General features: G+C 42.3%; 1 protein-coding gene across 5 annotated transcripts in view; it reads left to right on the top strand.

Moving 5' to 3' along the window:
- LOC135111192 (membrane-associated guanylate kinase, WW and PDZ domain-containing protein 1-like) overlaps positions 1–23,221 on the top strand; it is a 254,877-nt gene that overhangs the window by 200,075 nt on the left and 31,581 nt on the right. For all 5 annotated transcript variants that reach the window (XM_064024275.1, XM_064024276.1, XM_064024274.1 and 2 more), the window contains exons 7-9: positions 13,611–13,736; positions 16,414–16,592; positions 20,877–21,060. In XM_064024275.1, the coding sequence (XP_063880345.1) occupies positions 13,611–13,736; positions 16,414–16,592; positions 20,877–21,060 (489 nt within the window). The remainder of the gene's footprint in view (positions 1–13,610; positions 13,737–16,413; positions 16,593–20,876; positions 21,061–23,221) is intronic.

Raw genomic sequence — 23,221 nt, 5'->3', positions numbered from 1 at the left:
AGAGCCAGGGTCAGGGAACGCAAGGACAAGGAAGGGGAGAGAAAGAAGGAGGAGGAAAGAGAAGGAAGGAAGGAATGAATGTGATAAAGGAAAAGCTATTCAAGTTATCTCGCTTCTCTCCTTCTTTCCTTCCTCTTTTCCTCCTCGTCTCACCCCCACTCCCTCTCTCTTCCTCTCCCCTCTCTCCTCTCCCACTCACTGTAACTTCAACTAGACAAACGTAGGAATAAAAACCTCGAACAAAAAGAAGCAAGTGAGCCAACACGGTTTTCTCTCCCTTCTTTGGACTCTCTCTCTCTCTCTCTCTCTCTCTCTCTCTCCTCTCTCTCTCTCTCTCTCTCTCTCTCTCTCTCTCTCTCTCTCTCTCTCTCTCTCTCTCTCTCTCTCTTACGCTTTACTTAATTCGCATTTGCTTTCAATTTTCTCTCATGTATTTGAAAGTTTCATTGCATCACCACCACCACCACCATCACCACCTCTACCAACAAAAAACAACAACAACAACAACAACTGTCAAAATATACATTAAGGTGACTGAAAAGCAAAGAAGGATGAAAGAAAAACAAATAAGTAAAAAAAGAAAGAAGAGATAATGAAATAAGAATCCTAAGTACTAGAGAGAGAGAGAGAGAGAGAGAGAGAGAGAGAGAGAGGAGAGAGAGAGAGAGAGAGAGAGAGAGAGAGAGAGAGAGAGAGAGAGAGAGAGAGTGTTCACAGGAAATATGCAAAATAACGTGCCAAGGAGGAGGAAGAGAAGGTTAGTTAAGGTACATGATCCAATGAAAAGGAGAGAGAGAGAGAGAGAGAGAGAGACGAGAGAGAGAGAGAGAGAGAGAGAGAGAGAGAGAGAGAGAGAGAGAGAGAGAGAGAGAGAGAGAGAGAGGAGAGAGAGAGGCATAATTGGGTATTAGGGGAACTTAGAATAGGAAACAGACGAAGATTATTAAAGAAACTCAAGACGAAGGAAAAATGAAGAAAAAGAAGAAAAAGAGGAAGAAAAAGAGGGAGGAAGTAGAGGAGAAGAGAAGGAAAAGAAGAGGAGAGGTAAAGAAGGGATAAGAAAGAAGGGAGAAGACGGGAATGAGAAATTCTCTCTCCGTAAATTGATTGTGTTGGAAATTGAAGAGATAAACAAACAAAAGGCCTGAAAGTTTGTCCAGAAAGGGAAAAATTATCTGAGTTTATGGCTGCGTGTTTCGTGTGTGTGTGTGTGTGTGTGTGTGTGTGTGTGTGTGTGTGTGTGTGTGTGTGTGTGTGTATGACAAGCGCTTTTTTTCTTCCTCTTTCTCTATTTCCTTGGTTTTTGTCGTCTTGTTCTTGTTCTTGTTGTTCTACTACTACTACTACTACTACTACTACTACTACTACTACTACTACTACAACATTCCTTTCCATATTTCCTAAAAAAAAAAAAAAAAAAAACCTTCTCAGTTTGTATTACCCACCGTCTTGTGTTATTTTGGACAGTGATGATGACAGCAATACTCCTTCAGCTTCCTCCGTCACAATATCATTATCACCACCATCATCGCTCCACCATCGTCACCATCATCATCAGGGGAGGCTGTGGTTGAGAATCCCCTTTCAGAATCCCACCACTCTTCTCTCTATCTTTTCCCCCGCTGTCCGTGAAAGGTTACGGCCCCGAGCCGGACTTGGAGGCTGTCCAGAGCTCAGTAAAACCTCATTTTTTATCGCTTCTGCCTGAAAACCTGCCACGTCCCCCGCCACTCCCTCCACGAAGCCCTTCTTTGTATGGAGGATGGTGGTCCGCGGGAGAGCAGGGCGGGGATGGTGATAATGAGGATGGGGAGTGTAATGGTGGTGATGCAGATGATGGTGGTGACGAGATGGTGAAGGAGGAGGAGGAAGAGAGGGATGGTGATGTCTTACTGTCTTCGTTATGTTGTTTTCTTTCTTTTTCTTGTTGTTGCGCATACAGTAAATAGAAAAGGAATTGAATGAATGACTGAATAAATAATGTGAAAAAAATTGTCAGTTTACGTGAATTTTGCTTATTTATTTATTCATTTGTTTACCTATTTATTTTTCAGATGTTTATGTATCTATCTTACTGAGTGATCTTCAAGGGCTTTCATTAAAAAGGAAATAATTTAAGTATATTGTTTTAACGGAAGACTTCTTGATGTAGCAATAAATAGCTTGAAAGGAAACAAAAGTCTGATTTTCTCACATCAGACAGAGTGGAATCTCGCGAGAGAGAGAGAGAGAGAGAGAGAGAGAGAGAGAGAGGAGAGAGAGAGAGAGAGAGAGAGAGAGAGAGAGAGAGAGAGAGAGATTCTTTCCATGTTTTTGCGAGACTAAACTCCATTTTCCATGATGGATTCAGATCCTTTACTTGCTTTTACGTGGTCTAAAACCTTGCGAGGCGTGAAGCGGAACTAAACCTTCTCTGGCTTTCTTTTGCGTCTGCAATTTTAATTGGACATTAACATTGTCTTTTTAACACCAGCAAAGCGCTTTCGTTTAATTGTTTTCACGTCCAATAGATTTCCCATTCTCTGCGAAAATTTGATCCATTGATGTTTTACCTCCTCGAGAATTTGAAAGAAGTCGAAGTTTTAACGTTTGCTTGGACACAAATGGAGGCGCACTTGGTGGTGAAGAAAAGTGTAGTCGAAGATTTAACACTTGCAGCATTACTGAAAATATGATGCTGGAGATGCACGAAATAAAATAAAGAAGGAAGTGCAAGGCAGGAAAGATGAAGAATGATTTAGAAAAGATCGAGTTTTTCAAAAAAGCTTCTTGTATTCTTTTTTTTTTCGTTTATAAAGCGTTGGTAATATAATGGATGACATTTCCTTTCTTCTCTGTGACATGAAAGAAGACAAAATTGTATATAAATTCAATTTCGAATTCACTTGATTTTTTCATTCGAAAGGTTTCAAGTCAAAGTAAATTGTTAAAAGAAAAGATAGGAACTCAATTACAGAAGATAAAAGAACTGAAGATATTGTTAACTCATAGTGGAAAGAAATAGTATAGAATATATTATATAGTACAGAGACCTTGTATATAGTGTTCCGACTCCTGTCATCCAACTCTCTGAAGAAGGTAAGAGAAGAGAGAGAGTGGAGAGTATAGAGCAAACGAAATATATCCGATCTTGAAACAGAAAACAAAAGAATCCAACATCCACGACCACAAGCAAAAAAAAAAAAAAAAAAAAAAAAAAAAAAAAAAAGTAAGGAAGAAAAGGAACCACACATACACTTCACAAACTGAACAAAGACGATTCATACCACGAAAAGACTCTTCTTCTTCCAAGCCTTCCACTCCTCTCCATCATTGCATAACTTTACATCCCCACACCAGAAGAAGGAAAAGATGACCCTAAAAAACACCAGAAGTATATTTCCTGCTCAACAACTAGAACGCGCTACGAGGAGACGCTTTCAGACAGACGCTTGGGAGGAAAGAGCATAAAATTATAGAAAAAAATCAAGGCCTGCCGTTGATTCTCGCTCCCAATCCCTGAGTCTCCCTTTCTGGTCTCCCTCCCTGTGTGTGGCTTGGCTCATAATTATAATCACGCGCCACTACACCGTCATGTCCAGCCCCCTAAGATAAGTGTCTCCATTCTTTCCAGCTCTACACGAACTCTTCTCTCTCCCCCGTGCCGGTGCTGGATACTACATACTCTTCATCTTTTACTCTTTCCTCTTGTGTATAGATTAAAGTTTTTTTTTTCTTTTTTACGCTGGTATTCATATAGTTTGTTGTGTTTATCGTGTTTGTTCTCAGTTTGGTTCGTGATTCGTTATTTTAAAGTAGATTTTTTTTTTATTATCTTTCCATTGTTTTTAATGGAGTTTTTTTTTCCTTTTAAGTTAATGGGTGCGTTTTAGAGTGGTACTTTTTTTTTGTCAGTTTTGTGTATCAGTGTGGCTATGTCTTGTTTCTCTTTTATATAACAGTCGTATCTAGTAGTAAATATTTTGTAATTTGTAAGAATTTCATATAAAGTTTACACACACACACACACACACACACACACTTACCATACTTAACCAGCACGGGGCAGCCCTCCACTCAATTAATGCCTCTCACAACTTCCTCCACGCCCCAGTCTGCCAAATTTTGCTTGCAGATTTTCCAGTCTGATCTCTGCACATCCTATCTGGTCTTCCTCTGCTCCCCCTTTTATATCTGAAGGTACAATTTGTGTGGTCTCTTGCTCCGCCAGTTATTTGCATTTAAAATCTTAAGCTGCGCCTTTTTTCCACTGACACAATTTACTTTTTTTTCTTGAGCCAACTAATTGAGTTTATCGAAATCTTCATAACTTTCCAATTCACTGTGAAGATTTCTAAATATTTATGGTTTTTAAATTCACTGTTACTGAATTGGATTTGTGATTTGCGATCTAAATACTTTCCTTTTGAGTATTGCAACGGTAAAGTTTTCAGCAAATTAAGTGTATTCGATGGTTTAAGATACAGTATGCCATGACGGTTTGAAATATTGGTAAAGTACATAATCAGATATTCTAAGAGCGTATCTTTTCATTACACTACGTAACCATTATTGAAGCCATTCCTTTTCACACATTGTTGAATCTTATGACAATAACAGTTATTCACTTTTTTTTTTTTTTTTTTGTCACTAAGAAACCAGCTCCACTGAAATAGGCACCTGGCTTACGTGTGTGGCGAGACGAGGGATTGCCGTCTGTAAGTTATGAAAGTTTCCTTGTTTCGTATGCACTTCACCCCCTCCAGTAACGTTCCATTTGAAGTTTTGGTGTTCCGCAATAAAATTTTAAAGTTTGTGATGCGCCAGCCAGGCCTCTGACATGGTAGGTATGGATCGTCATTGACTTGAGTTTGTGTAATATCCCAGGCAGACTTACACAGACAGTAATCATAAACTTTAGAAGGCTTTTTGTTGGTAAGCACTGGAGACGTCTGGGTGAAGGCCTTTTTTCATGGAAGACGAGCTTTGGCTTAGGGCACCAATACTGTAAGCTCATTGAGGGTAAGTCTCTAAGGAAAGCATTTCAGAAGCAAGTCCAAAAATACATAGTGAAGTGTCTTGAATAAGATAACCAGACACGAAGGCAGGAAATATTCTTGGTTTTGTTCACCGCCAAGACTGGAGAGTTGCGGTCACAGTTGGGCGTCGGGAGTTGAGCTTACTGACTACTAAGTGGAAATGACAATTAAGCGTGACGTTAATTAAGCGCTGCGACACTTTAGCGAAACGAGAATTAGACGCGAGGTGACAATTAAGAGCTAAACGACATCTAAGTGTGACGATGATTAAGCGCAAGGGCAGTTGAATTCAAGGATTGTTTACGTAACCAAATAAAATGAAAAGTGTTGAAACTCTACGCATTATCAAGCTGCACTGGAATATCATTGAATACATAAAGCAGGACCAAAAATAGGGATAAAATTATACCTGTTATAGGAAGGAAGTTTTAATTACGTTTGTAAGTATGTATTTTAAGTGTGGTTGATATTTTGAATCTTTATTTCTTTGATGGTTAAGATGTTTTTAACCAGGAGAGAAATCATCACCACCACCACCACCGCCACCACCACCACCGCCACCACCACAGTCAAAATCACCACCACCACCATCAAAACTATCATTCAGCCACAAAGATCTACAATGGCACTAACATCACCCTGGCTTCAGCGCCCCGCCACCATATTTCTGCCTTGATATACACTTTTCCTCGTCCTTTATTCAGCATCGCCAATGGAGGCCCATAATCTGTATAAGCCCTTCCATTGGTCCGTGCCATCACAAGACGCTAGATGGCCTCTATCTATAGGCTTCCCTTATCGGGCTCTGGGGACGCGCCAGCTGTAGTGTGTGTGTGTGTGTGTGTGTGTGTGTGTGTGTGTGTGTGTGTGTGTGTGTGTGTGTGTGTGTGTGTTCCTAGATAAAAAAAACCGTGGAAGAGTAATGAAGGCAGAGATTAAGGAAATAAATGAGAGGAAACACACGGAGACAGAGGGACGGATGAGAGAAATTATACCACCGTGCCAAAAACAAACAAACAAACAAACAAACAAGCAAGCAAGCACGACAAACATCAACAATACTTTTTTTCCATATATTCCCCTTCCTTACCACCATTCCCTCCATATTGATCTTCCCTTCACCTCCTGTATATGCCTTGCCTCCTCTACCTCCCCCGCTTCCCTTACCCATAATGCCCTATCTCCTCCCTCCCTTACCCAGAATCAGGCCTTTCTCCCATCGGCCTAGGGGTAAGATCAGCAGTACTTTCTAAGCCTCCTCCTCTCCCAGAACCTTTTCCCTGCCACCGCCTCGAGCCATAAGACCGAAGAGAGGAAGCTAGTGGAGGGTGTGACGGTAAGCCAGAGAGAGAGAGAGAGAGCGAGCATTTACACGTGGCCCTACAATCTCTCTCTCTCTCTCTCTCTCTCTCTCTCTCTCTCTCTCTCTCTCTCTCTCTCTCTCTCTCTCTCTCTCTCTCTCTCTCTCTCTCTCTCTCTCTCTCTCTCTCTCTCTCTCAGGAAAGATCAGGACGGCGACAAAGTGGGTGCTCTCTCCTCGATGAGATCATTTACTTTTGAATTTATAGCATATTTCACTCTTTAGTCAAGCTTTTCCGTCGTTTGTCAGTGGCCACGGCGCTGACGTCAGAGAGAGAGAGAGAGAGAGAGAGAGAGAGAGAGAGAGAGAGAGAGAGAGAGAGAGAGAGAGAGAGAGAGTGTGTGTGTGTGTGTGTGGGGGGGGGAGACAAAAGACTCTTAAAAGCTCATAACACAAGGAGATTGAAAAGGTAATAGATCATAGTTCTTTAAATATGTTGTTGTTTTTTTCTAAATAACGATCTTGTGTAGAAAATAGTAATTGTCCCAAAAAAATAATAACTTTTGTAGAGGAACACTTGAACCCAGATACACTTCCAGTTATTATTACAACATAGATAGAATAAGATGAAATAAAGAGATAAAAAAAAAACCCTTTATGTAGCAAAGATTTATTTCAGCACAGTTTGTAATCCACCATTCCAAACGTGAGAAAAATAAAATGCTGTTAAATGACATAACTTTTGGAGCTGTCATATCAAGAGGATCCAGTATATGCCATAAAGCAGAAGGAAAGACTGAGGTAACAAAGCCCAAACTGTGAGAGGCTGCAAAAATTTAAAGGAAATCTGAGCCTCAGGGAGAGTGGAGGCAAAGGAATGGAAAAGGAAGAAGAGGAGGAAGGGCAGGAAGGGAAGAAGGAAGTAAACAAGAGTGGGAGGAGATTTCAAGACAGTGACATCATTGTTGTATTTTTCATTTTCTCTAATATCCTCCTCCTCCTCCTCCTCCTCCTCCTCCTCCTCCTCCTCCTCCTCCTCCTCCTCCTCCTCCTCCTCTTCCTTTTCCTCCTCCTCCTCCTCCTCCTCCTCCTTTTACTTTACGAGTATATCCCTCTCCATCATTCATTTTCCTTCATTTGGCTTGGTTCTCTCTCTCTCTCTCTCTCTCTCTCTCTCTCTCTCTCTCTCTCTCTCTCTCTCTCTCTCTCTCTCTCTCTCTCCAAAATAGGTCATGGGCCTTTGTGTCATGAAAATTCCCCTCCTCCTCCTTCTCCTTCTCCTCCTCCTCCTCCTCCTCCTCCTCCTCCTCCTCCTCCTCCTCCTCCTCCTCCTCAACTTTATCACCACATATGAATTCGCACACACACACACACACACACACACACACACACACACACACACACACACACACACACACACACACACACACACACACACACACACACACACACACACACACACACACACACACACACTAGGTATCTTTCACCTTTTGTCAGAAGCTGATCGGAGGAATACTGGCCCTCTCCCTCTCCCTCTCCCCTGCAGCGAGTTTGTCTGCGGGATCTTTAACTTTTTCACTCTTCATTTCACCTTAAAAGTTAGAGGAAAGAGATCGCCGCTATCTTCCTTCGGTTTTTGGCGGGAAGCGAGCGGAGGAGAGATGTGGAGGCTGCGGGAGAGAGAGAGAGAGAGAGAGAGAGAGAGAGAGAGAGAGAGAGAGAGAGAGCTGGTGTATAATGATTGTTGTCTCTTAACCAATAAACTACGTACGTGTGAAAGAACAGGAAAGAAAATCTCTGAAAAAAAAAAAAATGTAAATTATTGATTCGTATGGAAATTGTCTTTGAACAGGATGGAAATGCATGAAAAACGATTGAAAAACATTGAGATAAGATAACGGTATAGTGTGAAAAAGGAGACGGAAGGAGATCGATAAAAATGATTGACAGAAATAATACGAGGGCAGGATAGAAGCAGCCTAAGAAGAGGATGGAAATAGCGAAGGATCAAGAGAGAAATAGACTGCAGTGTAGCAAGAGAAGAGGGAGGTTCTGGAGGGAGGTTTTGGGATAAAGAATAAGGGATGGTGGTGGTGGTGGTGGTGGTGGTGGTGGTGGAAGACTTGGCTCAGATTTCAGCCTGTTATCGTGGGCACTGCATCACCGTGACCACCACCACCACCACCACCACCACCACCACACTTGCCACCGTTGCCAAGAATAGATTCCGAATTCCTATTTATAGATCCTTAATTTGTGACAGTCTTTCGTCCGTCTTTTTCTTTTGTTTTCTCGTGGTGATGCTTTCAAAATTTGTTATAGATAGGCTCTCTCTCTCTCTCTCTCTCTCTCTCTCTCTCTCTCTCTCTCTCTCTCTCTCTCTCTCTCTCTCTCTCTCTCTCTCTCCTCCATTATTTACACCAGGACACGTAAAATCCTTAGACCAATAAAGAAGAGAAAAACAGTATCGGGGGTAACTCTTCAGACCACCATTACAACTACTCATAAAATTAATCACCGCCATAAAATGAGGTGTCGCTGGGGATCCTTAGTCTCATAATGGTCTTGTTTTGATGATGGGGAGGGTGGGTATGTAGAGGGAGGGAGAGAGGGGAGGGAGGGAGGGCGAGCAGTGGGAGTGGTGCCAAGGAAGGAGCTGAGGGAGGGATGTTGATAGACTATATAGTCGCTGGAGGTGCGGAGAGTAAGGTCAAGGAGAGATAGGAAGGTGAACACTGAGAGATAAAGGATGGTAAATGAGAGAGATAAATGAGACATGAATATAGAAGGGTGAAAAATAGATAGCCACCCAGTCAAACGAGAAGATACACAAACATGATATGAAAACAAAATACAGACACACCAAGAGCGTAATGAAAGTAAGGAAAACAGTGATTTGAAATACTAAAAGCTATAGAATCACAAAAGAGAGACACAGCATTAATCTTGGCACGCTCAAATACAAAATAGAAAACTCTGACTAAATATACAGAACGTTACAGAATCGTACAAGACAGATAAGAGTAATGACAGCATTGATGAAGCCACTTGAAAAAAAAAAGTTTAATAAAATAGTTTATCAGAGGAAGCGAAGAGGGAGACCGAGAGAGAGCATTCAACCCTTCCATGCATAAATACTACCATTACTCATCAATTACGCCTAAACCCACACTGAGAAAGGACAATAAACTTAAGAAATCTAAAATATATGCTAAACACTTACCAAGAACTACACCGTTAGTATATACACGAGCTACCCTTTAAAAATCGCAAAGAAAACGGGAAGTGTACGTCGCGGGGATACTCAGATCAGGCTGGCTGCGCCCCGATAACTGGTCTAATATATCACCAAAAAACAAGGTGACTGGTGGCTAAGACTCCCCGTGGCGGCTCAGTAAGTCAGGGACAGGTGTGTGTGTTGGCGGCGGTGCAGGTGGCGACGCGGAATGTACGAGGAGTAAATGAGGAGGAAGAGAGGATGAGAGTGTAGTTGATGCGTCTATGCTTCATGCCTTCATGGACCGAGGCGAAGGCTGAATGATACTGCTGCTGCTGGGGGAGAGAGAGAGAGAGAGAGAGAGAGAGAGAGAGAGAGAGAGAGAGAGAGAGAGAGAGAGAGAGAGAATGTTTATCTCCCAGATTAAGTTGAAGTGAAAAAAAAATAGTGAGAGGAGCAGCAAAAAGAAGAAACAGTTTTAGAAACATTTCATATGTCTAAACAGTTTTCCTTTGGGTGAATATTCTTTACAGAGACATTTGTAGCTGTTGAAAGGACCAGGACTTAATCAAGTTTGCCGAGGACTTGTGCAGGTCAAGTTCCGCTCTTTGTGCATTCTGTTTGTTACTTACCTAAAACACCTTCCTTTTCCTCTTTTCTCAGAGCAAAAATTCTCGGCGCTAAGCTTACAATATTTTGGTGACAGTTCATGCAGTCATCCTTGTTTTAAAAGCTGGACCTCCCTACCTGCTTCTGTACTTCCTCCTTCCTAAAACTTCAGCTCTCTCAAGAAGGAGGTTTCAAGACACTAATCCTCCAGTTTTGCATATCCTTTTCATGTTTCTTAAGGGACTGGTACTCTCAATGGCCCTTTTCTTTGCTCTTCTCGTTGCCCTTAGCCACTGTTTCTCTTGCTTTAAAAAATCCGTTTCGCTGTGTCGTAGTAATGAATTGAGTGATTTTGATGATGAAACTAACGCAATTCAACGCGGAATGGACCGTGACATCCACATAAAATAGCGAGGCTTAAAAAGTTCTGTCTCCATTAAGAGTCATCAGCAAACGGGGCAGAGTGGAACTGACCTGTAGATTCCTTTCCTGTCTGTGCCCTTCTTGCCCTGAAATGTTATCCGTGATCCCCACCCAGTGACCAAAGCTGCCTGTGTCACTTTCCTTCAAGGTTCTAATGGTAAAGTCAATAGATCATATTCACTTTTAAATACTCTCATGGGAATACGTAACCACACTGAAGAGATCCCATTTTTTTTTTTTTTTTTGCCTTATTCCAGGTTTGTTTTCTTTTTGGTGTTACTCAAGGATCGCATAACTTACGTAGGGACTCATGCAGCTCCCGGCATTCCGTGAGGCCTGGGTGTGCGTGTCTGCGCTGCCTAATTATTCAGCAAGGCGGCACAGAGCGACATTCCTACACCTAAATTATTCCTTATCTCGGCATCCCTCGCTGGCTTGGGTCACACTACACATTTTGAGAGTGGGTACTTGTTTCATCGCGCGCTAGTGTGTGTTTGTGTGTGTGTGTGCCAGGAAGGAGGGTAAGTCCAGCGTCTCCTGTAATGAAAGACGAACGTTGAGGAGCAAAGGAGTAATTGTATAGTGGAGTGTACGAGTGAGTGGGTGGTAGTGGGCCAGAAGACTTGAATCTGATAGTGTTATGCGCTGCGGATCTGCTTTTTCCGTCATCAAAAGAGAAATAAAAAAGTATGACGTCACTCAATTATATACCGTTTTCTGTTGCGCCATTCTCTCTCTCTCTCTCTCTCTCTCTCTCTCTCTCTCTCTCTCTCTCTCTCTCTCTCTCTCTCTCTCTCTCTCTGTACTCCTACTGACAGCTGTTGTTCATTCTAATCAGCGTGATAACCCCCTGCCCTCCTCCCCTCCCCAACAACCCACGCCCCCCGAACCCTGGCACGTGACCCAATCCACGCCACTCGTAACGAATCACAAGCCTTAGCACGGAGAGGTGGGCGGGATTTATCTAGTGCGTCAACCAATAACAGCAGGGGATGTTATCTCGTTAGCCAATGACAGAGCGGCGAGCTATCTTGTTAACCACTGACGGGGAGGCGCTGACCGTCTTGTTAAGTCCTGACGCGCACGCACACACACACACACACACACACAAACACAAACAAAGTGAAAAGAGGAAGGGATGACTAAATTGGTCTAGCTAGTCTTCCACGAATATGTATGTGAATTTTCAAAGGTTAACTTGATGCAAATTGACGGTAAACATTAAAAAATACAAGTTTGTGGTAGCAGTTTCATTCCCAGTCTTGTCTTTGCTTTGTTTTGTGTGAGCGTGTGTCTGCCCAACAACTTACCACTCAGGTTGGTATGCTGTGTTTCATTATTTGTGTGATGATAAATTTGCCGTCTTAGAGCAAACGAGCATGTCAAAACAGCCCCTGGTGCTTTCTCTCTCTGAATGGTCTACGTTTCATTGTTTTAAAGCAAGTAAGATAACTTTATTCCAATAAGAACTATTATATTAGTGTAAGGTAACATTATTTTTATTTTGAGATGCAGTTTATACGCTTCAAAACAGGACAGGTATACGTAGAGCAGTCAGAGAATAAGAGCATCCTTCAGTGGCAGTGTTACCATGTTCACGTCTCCCCAGCTGGCAAAAGACGTAACTGTGACTGGCTCGGCGATACATATTATAGGCCATTGGAGGTAAGCGGACCGACGCGCATTCCTCCCCTCACGCACGTTCCAGAAAAGATCTTCCCACCATTCTCTCTCTCTCTCTCTCTCTCTCTCTCTCTCTCTCTCTCTCTCTCTCTCTCTCTCTCTCTCTTACTTCATCAACCAACACAGCTAGCCAACCACACAGCACATAATTTCTAACTACACTTGAACATTGAAATCTTTGGACTAATAATCAGTTATGCTCAAGGTTTAAGTTAAGGAATACATCCCTTCAGAAAGTCTTGTTTGGAAAGATGTATGTGTGTGTGTGTGTGTGTGTGTGTGTGTGTGTGTGTGTGTGTGTGTGTGTGTGTGTGTGTGTGAAGGAGGCAGGGTATGTGCGTTTCCCAGTCTACCTCACTACCACCGCGTCGTCTCTTTTTATATATTTTTTTTCCTTTCTTCTTCCTCGGTTCCTACATTCTTAAAGCACCGATCTCCTCCTTCCAAACTTTTTTACACTTCTCTCACACTTTCCCCCACTCACCCTCACTCACTCTCCCCCTTCCCCTCTCTCACTTCGGCCATCACAAAGCCCATCCGCCTTCTTCCCCTCCCTCAAGCACTCCCCTTCACACTCCTGCACATCATACATACATACATACTCTCCCCGTCTACCCTTCCCTGCCTCCGCTCCCTTCCCTGCTCCCTCATGACCTTCACTGCTTCCTGAAACACCTTACAGAGCTCAGTTTATCTTCTTTTTTTTTTCACTTCTCTCTTTTATCATGTTGGTGTGTATTTTTCCGTCTCTATCACTGCGATGATTTGAGTAAAGGGGAAATGTGCAATGCTGATTCTTGGTTTCACGTAGAGCAGCCATGTTCGTGCTGACAGACAGGCAGACACACGCACGCACACAGTTGTCCATCTTATCAGTTCAATATCATGAATTTACGTCGGATTAACGAATAGTTTCCATCTAATTAATGATAATGTGTATTTACTTTCTGTTGTGCGTGTTATGTATTGCTTGTTGATGGTGAGAAGTGATGTGTTGAGATTTGTCCAAGTGAAGTGACTCCCACATGAGGATTCAATACTTTTCGATACACGTCTTTTAATCTTGGTTCATGTTTATATCCAATTTTTTCTCCTACAGTTGTGTGCATCGTGTATGTGATTCATATTTAATGTATGTGTTTGTTCGTCTTTCCCTCTTCTTTTTCCAGCAAACTCTTTGTCTACTTCTGTTTAGCTACTCTCCCTTTAACTTCTTCTTCTCCTCCTCCTCCCTCTCTCCCTCCAATAACCCTCTCATCCTGTACTGTCCTCCTCCCTTCACCAACGCATTACCTTCCCTCCCTACCTCATCCACCCTCCACCCACCTGACTTACTAACGTGTCTCCTTTCCGGCAGGTTGAGGTGGAGGTGGTGGGTTCTGAGTCCTTGGGTCTCATGATCAGAGGAGGAGTCGAATACTCGCTTGGCATCTTCATAACAGGGGTAGACCAGGACTCGGCTGCTTACAAGGCTGGCCTCAAGGTGAGTCCTGTTGTGTAGCTTAAGCATGAGGGATATAGCAAAGGTGGTGTAGATATTTTAAGACGCTTTTACAATATTAGGGTGAATGGGTTAGCTGTTACTGTTCCTGTGAATATTTGCATAGTAGTCATGTTGTGTGGTGCGTTGAAGTTGCTTGTTGTGTACCAATGGGTATGAGAGATATAGAAAAAGTAGTGTAGATATTTCTAGGCACTTCGTAATATAACAGTGAGTTAAAAGTGCAAGGTGTTCTATCATCTCTTGTGTGAATATTTGTTTGGAAGTTAATGATAGTGTAGTGCATAGGAGTTAGTCTTGTTGTGTAGTATAGGCATGAGGGACAGAGCTGAGGTAGTATGGATATTTCAAGGCTCTTTGCAATGTTACACTGAATGGCTTAACTGCAACCTGCCCCGACCCCTTTCTTGTGAATCGAAGGTTATTGATTTTCATTCATTCATTAAGATAGTATGTCTAGGTTGCAGTTGTATGCATACGTTATGTTGTCATAGTTTGGATTTGATGATATGTACTTTTGTGTATAATCTTTTATGTCGTGATCAGTGGAACTATGTAATGTGTTTGTGTGTGTGTGTGTGTGTGTGTGTGTGTCTCGCCTGTTCGTTAATTAGTCTATTGTTTCATTTCTCTAAATCTCTATAGCTTAATTTGCCATTTTCATATCAGGAAACTTATATTTCTATCTTGAGAGAGAGAGAGAGAGAGAGAGAGAGAGAGAGAGAGAGAGAGAGAGAGAGAGAGAGAGAGAGAGAGAAAGGGATGACATACACACCTACATACATACATACGTACATACATACCCACAGACACGCTAACAAAAACTATCATCAGGCAAGTGGAGACAATCCCTCCGTCCCAGGCACTCCCTCCCTGGCTGGACAATGGATTTCCTCTTGGTGTTACTTGCCCTGATTGCTTGGTTTGCCTGACTGTCAGTGAGGGGGAGGCAGGCTCGCCCGTCTGTCTGTTACGTGACAAATATTCTGTTGATTTGTGAATGTTGTGTGTGTGTGTGTGTGTGTGTGTGTGTGTGTGTGTGTGTGTGTGTGTGTGTTGGGTGTTTTGTTTGTCTGTCTGTCTTTCTGCTTGTTACATTCTCTCTCTCTCTCTCTCTCTCTCTCTCTCTCTCTCTCTCTCTCTCTCTCTCTCTCTCTCTCTCTCTCTCTCTCTCTCTCTCTCTCTCTCTCTCTCTCTCTCTCTCTCTGGTTTATTTATTATTGTGGGTTCTGGCTTCTATCATTAATATCGCTTTTTCTTCCCACTTCTTCTCCCATCTTCCTTTTCTTTCCATCTGACAAACATGAATTACTCCTTCTCCAAACAACTCCGTCTTTCTTATACCTCAACTCTCGTCCTTCCTCTTTATTTATAGATCTGTTTTTTACGCTAACCTTCACCAGCCCTTCTTTTACCCATCAGCTTTTTTATCTCTCTTTCATCATGAGTTCTTCCTGGTTTCTGTGGAAGTGCCCTTGCCTTGCTCTTCTTCTTCTTCTTCTTCTTCTTCTTCTTCTTCTTCTTCTTCTTCTTCTTCTTCTTCTAAGCATGTATTTTTGTTGCTTATTTCTTATTTTTTTCTTTTTCTTTATTTATTTATTTTATTCTTCCCAGTCTGATTCTGCTTGTTACACTTTCAAATCTCTTTTATTGCTATGTTCGTTCTTTGCTAACTTTTGGAGCACTGTGAAAAGTTGCATAGAAAGAGAGAGAGAGAGAGAGAGAGAGAGAGAGAGAGAGAGAGAGAGAGAGAGAGAGAGAGAGAGAGAGAGAGAGAGAGAGAGAGAGAGAGAGGTTATATTTTTGGTTAATTCTTTGCTGTTTTTTTTTCCTTACCCTTTTTAAATTCTTCTCAAACTGATTATGCTTGTTACACCTTCAAATCTTTTTTTATTGATATGTTCATCCTTTGCTAATACTAAAAGCATTGTGAAAAAACTTGCATAGATCAAAAAAAAAAAAAAAGATATTTATGGTCGTTTTTTGTCTACTTAAGAAACTGTTGTATAAGGGTAATTTTTTTTTAAGAGTTGTAAGAAATGGAAAAGAAACGTTTATCTGTGAGAGGATGAAATTATTTTACGACAGGGCTGTTAAGACAACTCCAAAACTAAATTGACCAGCCGGAGTGGAAGCCTCCCCCCACTTTTTCTCTTCTTTTTTTTTTTTTCTTGTGATATTTTATGGGGCCAGCAATTAAATGATTTCTTTTCTATTTATTTCCCTCTGGTTTCTATACCACATGGCCTATCTCCATTACTTAAAAAGATATTTTCCTCCTTTTCTTCTATTTCTTACCTCTTTCTTACCTCAGGCTTCAATTCTGCATTCAGTTGCTTACTTCCGCACTCCTTTCCTCTTCTCTTACTACTTGCTGCACGTACAACCTTTATGTCATCTATAATCTTCCTCAGCTTGCAGTTCTGCTCTCGTACACTCACTCACTCCGTTCTCATTCTTCTACCACTAACTACATGCATTATTTATCTATGTATCAGGAAGATTAACAAAAGAAAATTATAAAACACAGGAGAAATTAGAAGGAGGCGTCTTTATATTCTATTGTATCCTCTTAGCACCTCCCTGTCTCCCTCCTTTACTACCCTACCGCCTTTCCTTTCACACCAAGCCAACCAACCAGTGTCCCCGCTTCCCACAGGTAGGCGACCAGATTTTGGAGGTCAACGGCGAGAGCTTCCTGGCGGTCACTCACGACACAGCAGTCAACATCCTGAAGTACTCCCGCCGCCTGCAACTGTGTGTGCGGCGCGTGGGAAGGATCCCTCACTCTTGCACCACCTACGACCGACGCTCCTGGCCACCCTCCGCTAAGAAAGAGTGAGTGGGGGAGAGTGGGTGACCGGGAACTGGGAGGGGCAGAGGGAATGTTTGGGATGTTGAGGTGAGAATGAGAGGAGGAAGGGAGAGAAGGCAGAAGGGAAAGCGAAAGAAGGTGGAGAACTGGGGTAATGACTCGCAGATAATTTGATTACTGATAAAAGTGTTTTCGTTGTCCCCTTGCGAACAAATATTATCGGCCGCCGCAGTCCGGTAGCCGCCCAACAGAAGGATTTGATTTAAGCCCATGTAAAGTAGTCCAACAAACACCAGCTTACCTTTCCGTGTGTGTGTGTGTGTGTGTGTGTTATTTCACGTAACTTTTTTCTGCATAAGGAGGGTAGAGCTTATAAAACACTCCAATTTTTGTCGGGACCTTACCAACAAGAGTAGCAATTTGTTTGATAGCTTACGAAAGACTGTGAAACTGGCCCTAATGCCTTAATACCTTCAGTTTTTCGTATACTTCTAAACGAAAAGCAGCTAGGAAAGTTGGCTGTGGACCCAAATTAGGACTGAAGTTTTGTTGGTTAGCTTGCAAACGAAAACGATGACTGTGGAACTGGCCTGAAGCTCTATATGCACTGGAATTCGAACCTGGGATCTTTGGGTTGTGAGTCCAGCTTGCTAACCACCACACCACCAGGCCACACATGCAGCAGCTTCAGCAAATCTCTAAATATTCCTCACTTGATTGTCCCGTTGGCAAGAAATGTTTGGAGTTGTCACTATTAATCCCATTGGTTCATCCCTTCAGAGAACCCACACACACCGACACACGCCCACTACACGTAATCCCACATAAGATTCCTCCTGTCTTTCTCCTCTACACATCTCTCCCTACTTAATCCCTCCTTCAATTAAGCCTTCTTAGAATATGAAGAGCGCCACCACCACCACCACTACTACCACCGCCACGAGTACTCCTGCCACACAGCACTTTCTAATTTTTTATCTCTCTCCTCTCGTATACAGTAAACCTCACTTTTGCCAGCGTTAGCCTCAGAGTTTGCTACATTTACGAGGCTTGAAAACATTAGCCAGCTTCTCTTCGGGGTTTGGTATCATAAGCTGAATGGGGCACCTGGCTGTTACTCTCAATTCTTTTCCTCCCCAGGATAAATTTTGACCGTAGTTTCCGCAGTTTATTGGCCGCCATATTAATTTTTTCTCCTCATATTGTGACTTCCCTTCAGGCGTCTCTCCACTTCAGTTCCCTCACTTCATTCTCTCCTCCTCCTTTCCCCTCTCCATGTGTTTTTTTTTTCTCTTTCTCTTTTTTTTTTCTTGCTCTCATTGTTTCTCTCCCCTTATTATTCATTGCTCATTTACCTGTCTCTCGATCTGTCTGTTTGTTTGTCTCTCTTTGTGCCAGTGTGCCTGTCTGAGTTTCTTTCGATCAGTTTCTGAGTAAATTTCTACTGATTCTCTCTCTCTCTCTCTCTCTCTCTCTCTCTCTCTCTCTCTCTCTCTCTCTCTCTCTCTCTCTCTCTCTCTCTCTCTCTCTCTCTCTCTCTCTCTCTCTCTCTTCGTCATTTTTCCCATTTTCCCAGACTGCATAACTTGCCACGGAACTTAATAGATAAAATATTGTTTGACCTGCGGGACGAAAAGAAGGGAAAGTATGTTGGGCACTAAATGGACTTCTACTGTGGCAACGTTTTGGAATAGATGTTAAAGTGAAAACACGAAAATATCTCAGTTTGTGTATGTAGAAATAAACTCAGACTAGGTATTACGTATTGGAAGTAACTGATTTTTAGAGACAGTTTTACACTTTCGTCATGGTTGTGGTTGTAATTCGTAAATAGCTGATGTTATTTCATGGTTTAAAGTCAGTATGCTTAAGTTGATGTTTGACTTCAGGTACAGGTATATTAGTGGTATATGTGATAGGTATATTGGTGGTGTACGAGTATTTGACTGTAGTTTTTCGTTTCAAAGGGAAGTTTTCAGCGCACCGAGAACAAGTCAGTATGGAGTGCTATTGATGCTTCGTGAGATAATCAAAACAGTAAACTTATAGAGAGTGAAACGAAAAAGAAAATCGTAATATTCTTGAATAAAATTAATGTGTATGTATAAGTTTATTTGTGTTTCTAGAGATGGTTAAAATTGCACGTTGGAGAGCTCTGAAGGAGGAGTGGATTTAATAAAGGCGAAATGTGGTTTGAAGAGTTTACGTGTGATGAGGTTAAAGTAATGAGATAAGAGTTATTTTGCTGTGGGTAACGACTCCAGACAGGTAGAGAGACAGGACGCAGTTCAGGCAAAGTGACAGAGACTGGAAGAGGAGGGTGACACTCAAGGACAAATGCAAACTAAACCAAACATGGCCATAGAGAAATGTGGATGAATGTTAAGAGTAAAGCAATACATGAGAAAGAAAACTCGTTGTGGGTAAGAGAGGGTAGCAAGGGTAGGTGACTTGTGGCTGATGGAAGATGGTGAAACTCGAGGATGAACTTAGGATGAAATAAACGTGGCCATAGAGTAACGCGGATGAATGCTATAAGTTGGGAGGAAATAAAAAAAAATACAGAAAGATAAATGTATACAGGGGAAACTAGTGGAGAGACTGGGAGCAGAACACAGTAACGTAGATGAATGTTAAGAGTATGGAGAAAACTAACTTAAATGAACATGTATAAGGGGAGCCAAGATATAGAGGGAGGGTGGCACGCAAAGTTAGAGGTGTGGAGAGTGTTGGAAGGCAAGCTCATGCATACTAAGAGTGTATCATAGCAAAGTTAAAGAAAGTGACCAAAGTTAACGTACAAACGGAGCGTGTGATGGCGAAGTTAGAGTATGAGACACGATGGGATGTACACAACAAATCCAGTTTCAGAGTAGACTGGACCAGAGAGAGAGAGAATGAGAACTTAGGCATAGTAAAGGAAGGCACGACGGACCGTGAACTGAGTGTTGAGATGAGTAACGAAATGACGGTGAGATAGTAAAGGAAGATACAGTGCAGACAGACAATGGGATACAGAGATGAGATGAGGTTTGCTTGAGGTGGAATGAAAATGATGGGGACTCTCTACCATTTAATTGAGAAGGCTGTAGGAAGGTTTTCTTGATCACACAGTGGAAACCATGAACTGAGGATAACGACATAAGAGCTACAAGACGAAGCTAGAAGGAAGTGGTATAGAGAACTGTGCTAAAGAAAAGGTGCAAAGCAGACATAAACGGAAAGTGTAAAATTTCAATAAAGAAATAAAGATCAAAGGCAAAAATAGGAAACATAACACTACAAAAATCTAGTATATAAACTTAAATAAGAAAGGAAGATATAAAACTACAATGTAAGACATAAAACGACAGTTAAGAACAAGCAACGTATAAGACTGTACCAAAGACAAGATTTAGAGGGAAGGTGAGAGGGATATAAAACCAGCATCAAGTAAAGAAGGAGGCCAGCGTGGAGCTCAGAGGGATAAGCATAGGTGGGGAGGAGGGGAGCGTCGTGAGGGGGTGATAAAGGCGCAGGTGCAAGGCCCGTGGACGCTAAGCAGGAAAGATGTGCGCTGTGGAAACGAGCAATAAACTGAATCGCGTCAAGAGCTTCCTCCTTCGCCAGATCTCCCCTCCCCCTTCAGGAGTGTGTATGTGTGTGTGTGTGTGTGTGTGTGTGTGTGTGTGTGTGTGAGGAGGGAAAAAATGTAAGACGGTCTGAAACTGGCGGGGATTTTAATGTCGTTTTCGATGATATGTTTGTTTATTTGTTCGGTTTCAAAGAAGGAGACCTGACTAAAAATTGAAATGGAATTGATGTTAGGAATGTGTGTGTGTGTGTGTGTGTGTGTGTGTGTGTGTGTGTGTGTGTATGTGTGTGTGTGTGTGTGTGTGTGTTTATGTATCATTTTTATGGATGAACCAGACTGGGACGGACACACACACACACACAAAAAAAAAAAAAAAAAAAAAAAAAAAAACGTTAAAATGAACACGACATGAAACTTAACAAGAAAAGAGGAAATAGAGATACGAGCATGCGAGGGACACAGTTTTCCAAATGGAGCAGTATTCAGGTCTGTGCAGTGCAAGAGGAAGCAGAGTATGCAAAGAGCAACAATATGTAAAGAGAACCAAGATAACTTACTATTTAAAGACAGGACATTACGTATACGAGGCATTCAAGTAAAAATAAAACCAGATAGCAATACGTAAAACACACATCGGTAAACAGGAATACTTAAACAAACTCACACAAACACAAACAAATATAAACACTGACACGTACAGCCTCTTACACCGTTTCTCCTCGTTCTGCTGCAGCAACGGAAGATCAGCGGAGAACATGGAGGCGACGCTGGCGATGATAGAGGAGAAATCGGAGCGGGTGCTGACAAGGGCTGCCCATGCGCGCCTTAGGGAGGTGGTGAGTGACTATGCGGCAGGCAGGGTCCCCATTCACCACCTGCTGACCACTGCCAACGAGCTGCTTACCTCCCCCGACAAGGTGAGGCAGGGCGTGAGAGAGAGAGAGAGAGAGAGAGAGAGAGAGAGAGAGAGAGAGAGAGAGAGAGAGAGAGAGAGAGAGAGAGAGAGAATAAATGGTTGACTTGCCAAAGAAACGATAGAAAAATAAGAGTTTTAGTTTTTAGAGTAAAGGAAAGGAAGAGAGAGAGAGAGAGAGAGAGAGAGAGAGAGAGAGAGAGAGAGAGAGAGAGAGAGAGAGAGAGAGAGAGGAGAGAGAGAGAGAGAAGAGGGGTTCAAGGATGCTGCAGAGAAGGTCACGGGGGAAGAGTAACGAAGGAAGACAGGGAGCAGGGAAGGAAAATGGTTATAGACAATAATTTAGTTGGAAGGGAGGGAGGCTGGGCTTAGTAAACAAGGAGGGAGAGGGAAGTGGGTGAGCAAGCGACGGAAAAAATAAAGGGAGAGAGAAAAAAATAAACTTGGACGATGGAAAGAAACGGAAAGAAACTCGCGATAGGAAAGTGTGAGGTAGAAGGAGGAAAGAAGAGAGACAAAGAGTAAGGGTGAAGGAAGAGTGGGAAGAAATGGAAGGAAGGAATAAGAAAGAAGAGAGAGATAGTGAAGAAAGACGATATATGAGTGTTTACTATTCTGTTCCTGAGAGAGAGAGAGAGAGAGAGAGAGAGAGAGAGAGAGAGAGAGAGAGAGAGAGAGAGAGAGAGAGAGAGAGAGAGAGAGAGAGAGAGACCACATACGTATATTTTTGGTTTATTCTTGTCCTTGGTAAGAAATAATTTTTCCTCCTCCTCCTCCTCCTCCTCCTCCTCCTCCTCCTCCTCCTCCTCCTCCTCCTCCTCTTCACCCCCTTCAATCCACCGTCTCTACCAGAAGAAAAGAGGAAATGTGAAGAGGAATAAGAGAGAATCCACGTGTCACTTTTACGAAAAATAACGGAATGGTTATATATATTTTTTTACCCTTCCCAGAAAGAGAGAGAGAGGAAGAGAAAGAGAGAGAGGTTATACCCGACTCACGCGACCCCATAATTCACCTCCTCTTGCCTCTTGTAATGCTTAAAGAGGGACTGATGTAGGAAAAGAAATGCATATAATATTTTTTTCCTCTTGTATTTCTGCAGAGGGTGACACATCATTGGTGGGAGTGGGGGGGGGGGCAAAATTGAGGAGACAGAAGCACGGGGGGGTGAGAAAGGAAGGGAAGAAGAGGAAGGAAGGAGGAAGAGGAAGAGATGACGGAATGGCGGATGCAGGGAGTGAGATTGGTAGGAAGGGAAAGGTGGGGAGAGAGATAGAAGCAGGGAGTGAGCCAGAAGGGAAAGAAAACGGAGGAAGAGGAGTAGGAGAAAGAATAAGGGAGTGAGGAAGGAAGAGGGGAAGAAAGAGGAGAATGGGGAAGAGTATACAAGGAAGGAAGGGAAAGAGGGAATAGAAAAAGGGGAGGGAAAAAGGGAATCAATTACGGAGGAAGAGAAAGGAAGGAGGAAGATGAAGAGAAGCAACAAGAAAGGGAAAAGGAGAAAGAAAATGAGTAGAGGGGAAAGAGGATTGAGAAAGGGAAGGAAAACAAGGAAGAGGAGGAGAGAGAGAGAAGAAATGAAAGAGAGATTAAAACAGAAACAGGAAGGTTGGTTGGTGGAAAAGCTTCAGAGGATGAGTGGAAGGGAGGAAAGAAAAATGGTACTATTTGCATTTGTGTTATGAAATTAAAGTCTTTGTTTGAGTAGAGATTGGAGGCATGGGGAGAGAGAAAAAAGAGAGAGAGAGAGAGAGAAAGAGAGAGGAAGATGGAAAATACCTCATAATTTATTAAAGCGTCTATTTCTGTTGCTTGTGTATATGTTTGTTTGTATTTATGCATTTTATCTTACTACTTAACTTTTCTCTCTCTCCCTCTCCCTCTCCCTCATAAGATAAACCCAACACTAAGGTAGAATTAACAGAATCTCTACCACCGTCTCATAAATTCCCACACTACAGTCATTAATAATATTTCATGTTATATCGTGTTGCGTCTATCATTTTTTTTATTTATTTTTTTCATATACCACGAAGCTTTGTAGGATACTGGAGGGGAGGGAGGAAAGGAGGGAGGGATCCTTCTGTACTACCATTATATTCTCCTGCAGGATTTATTATAGGAGTGGGAAAGCTCTTGATATTGAAGGAAAGATCGTGATGGTT

This window comes from Scylla paramamosain, chromosome 21 (assembly GCF_035594125.1).
Source record: "Scylla paramamosain isolate STU-SP2022 chromosome 21, ASM3559412v1, whole genome shotgun sequence".
Classification (NCBI taxonomy): domain Eukaryota; kingdom Metazoa; phylum Arthropoda; class Malacostraca; order Decapoda; family Portunidae; genus Scylla; species Scylla paramamosain.
Note: the sequence above shows the minus strand (reverse complement) of the source record. Positions and strands in the feature narration are given on the sequence as shown.